A 3,211-nucleotide genomic window follows, 5' to 3' on the forward strand; every position below is an offset into this window, starting at 1 on the left:
AAATTACAAATATGTATCAAATTAACGGATTCACCATGCTATAAGCGAAAATTATATGCATGACCGCCCTCATACAGAGTAGGAACGGTGAGCGCTGGTCTTTTTCACGGCTATTAAGGGTAAATTGCCAATTATTGCACACTTTGGAAACTCGCTAATTGTTGCACACTCCATGCTTTTCTTATGAGGTGTGTACCTATTGGCGATTTAACCTAGATGATGGATATGGAAAATCATGAAGATAGAGCCGTCGCATGCATAGTTTTGGTGTCAAAGCCAAAATGTCCTCGAAACAGGTTCCTCCAGGGCACATTCCGGTGGCCACGGGTTGGCCAGGGAGGTCACTGGTCATTTTCATGGTAACTAAGATGATGGATATTGAAAATCATGAAGATAGAGACGTCGCATGCCTAGTTTTGGTGTCATGGTCAAAATTTCCTCGAAACAGGTTCCTCCAGAGCACATTTCGGTGGCCACGGGTTAGCCAGGGAGGTCACTGGTCATTTTCATGGTTACTAAGATGATGGTTATGAAAAATCATGAAGATAGAGCTGTCGCATGCCTAGTTTTGGTGTCATGGTCAAAATGTCCTCGAAACAGGTTCCTCCAGGGCACATTCCGGTGGCCACGGGTTAGCCAGGGAGGTCACTGGTCATTTTCATGGTTACTAAGATGATGGCTATGAAAAATCATGACGATAGAGCCGTCGCATGCCTAGTTTTGGTGCCATAACTGAAATGTCCACGAAACAGGTTCCCGCGAGGGCCATTCCGACACCCGGGACAGGACCAGATCGTGTTGACCGGTTCCACATGTCCACTATCAGATGCGCATTATCCAGTTGGACATTTTTGCTGAATACACCAACATTGTATCTAGTAAAGCATATAAACCATAATTGAAAGCGTATGCCGTGTACTGAGTACACGACGCGACCGCTCGTGTAACTTTTTTTGATGCGACTGATGGAGGGTTAATTGTATGTTGATCAATTTCGCCCCAAAGGGGCATTTCCAGTGTTTTGACTTTTAGAGTTATTTAACTTAAAGATTGAATTTGTTGAACAAAATTCTTTCATACGGTTCCATGGAGATCCACTGGGTACTTATTTTACAGAAATTATTTTGGCAATATTTGAATTTCCACTAATGTCATCCGCAAAAATTGTTTTAAAGTGATCAATTTGACCCCGGATTATGATACTCATGTACGCCCCCCTTCTCGATGTACGCCCTCCCTATTGTCGATGTCGCAATCGCGCTGTTGTATTTTGTACAACACGTTGAAAAAATCTTGCTTTTAGTACTCAGCAATAGCGTGGTGCTGATCACCAGAATCAGCCAATCGCGCGACTGCCGGAAGATTAAGCATGTGGCTCCCATTTACATTCTTCTTATTTTTGTATTTTTTGTTAGAAGTAAGCACGCCTGAAACCAAAAAGAACGGAATCAATCGTTGTCGTAATCGTTTGTTTTTGAATAGGATGAATTTGGGAGCGTGCGATTATTGATGGCAGTCGTACATGTATCACGATGAAAAAACCCATCAAGTATTACGACATTCGGAGATCCACTATAACGATTATCTATTACTACACTATAACGAATTACTATATATATAGATTTGTCCTACTCAGTACGGTAAACCTAATGGGTTCTCTAAAAATAGAGCAATCTCAAGAGAATCTCCCACTCTTCAAATTCCCACTTTTGTATGTTAATCCCTCTTCATAAAAACCCTCATTCAAACCTGCCTCAAAATACTATAAAAGGTAATCAAGCCCCAACGTTCAATCTGTTCAATCCACAACTCACAGTAGCACATCTCCTCGAAAGAACAATGAGAACCTTGATACTCGTCTCGGTGGCTCTTGCCACCACCATAGTAACTTTATCGATGGCAATGCCACCAGGCGAAAAAATCGTTGGAGGTCAGTTCGCCGAACCGCATCAGTTTCCCTACCAGATAGCGTTGTTCTTCCAGGGCCGCTTCCATTGTGGCGGATCCACCATCGATCGCAAGTGGGTACTCACAGCTGCCCATTGCGTCCTGAATATGAATGTTCCGTAAGGTGTTCGATGAATATGCTCGAGCTAAGCTAATAATTTAATTTTTCGAAAGGCTTCCAGCAGAGGATATGACCGTGTACGCTGGATCAGCTAGCTTGGAGGAAGGAGGGCAAGTGTTCAAGATAGCGAAAGCTTTTGCCCATGAAAATTACGGGGACAGCAAAAATGACATTGCTTTGCTGCTGCTGGATGGACAGTTCAAGTTCGATGACACCGTTAATAAAATTGACCTGTTTAGTGGAGAGTTGAAACATGGAGATACAGTTGTAATCTCTGGCTATGGACGCGAAGGAACGGAATTGCCCGCATCGAAACACCTGAAATACAACTCGATGTCCGTTCAGGATGATGAGGTTTGTCAATTTTTGATGGCTCAAACCGGGCCGGGATTAATCTGCCTGAATAATGAGCCTGATAACGGAGCCTGTATGGGAGATTCCGGTGGTCCAGCGGTGTTCCAGAATAAACTGGTGGGAGTGGCCAACTTTGTACTGAACGAATGCGGCACCATCTATCCGGACGGGTACGCCAAGGTTGCCTTCTACCGCGACTGGATCGATGGAGTGATGAAGCAGTAAAGATACGGAAAGCGCCAATATAACGTTTATGTGCACCGCCTTTATGGGGCTTCACCATTATTGTTGGAAACACTTGAAAATGGATGGCAATAAAGTGTTACCACGTTGCAACAAGTGGTGCGACTATAATGAAACTCTAATTAAAAATACATACCGCCTTACTTCGGGCGGATCTGGTTACTGGATGGGAGAAACTATAAACGGATTATGGCGTTAGGACGGTGGGAAACAGTATTGTACTTGTTACTTACTAAGTAATATTCCTATGCGTTACACCTGTTTAATGAACGCGATATAGCTTTCTGAGTGTGCTTTGTCCACTCCAAGCTTTTCACTCCGCGATGCAATCTAAGCTTTTCACTCCAACCATTCCTTACAATGGACTAGGCTTTTTCTTGTTAATAGTAAAAAATGCAGAATTAAACAATTTAAATTACTTTATATGAGAAATTATGTTGCTTGGGAAACATCAAATCAAAGCTCATTTGGGAGGAAACAGAGGAGACTAAGCAAAACCAATAATTTGGAAGCCAGTTTAAGTTGCCTGTACCTTAGTTATCTCAA

General features: G+C 42.8%; 1 protein-coding gene across 1 annotated transcript; it reads left to right on the top strand.

The window, feature by feature from the left end:
• Positions 1 to 1,792: 1,792 nt before the first annotated feature.
• On the top strand, positions 1,793 to 2,781 carry LOC109410531 (serine protease SP24D-like). The gene is made up of 2 exons (XM_019684067.3): positions 1,793 to 2,066; positions 2,122 to 2,781. The coding sequence occupies exons 1-2, from the start codon at positions 1,840 to 1,842 to the stop codon at positions 2,645 to 2,647; spliced, it is 753 nt and encodes a 250-aa protein (XP_019539612.3). The 5' UTR covers positions 1,793 to 1,839; the 3' UTR covers positions 2,648 to 2,781.
• The last annotated feature ends 430 nt before the right edge of the window (positions 2,782 to 3,211 follow it).

Source organism: Aedes albopictus, chromosome 2, assembly GCF_035046485.1.
Source record: "Aedes albopictus strain Foshan chromosome 2, AalbF5, whole genome shotgun sequence".
Lineage (NCBI taxonomy): Eukaryota > Metazoa > Arthropoda > Insecta > Diptera > Culicidae > Aedes > Aedes albopictus.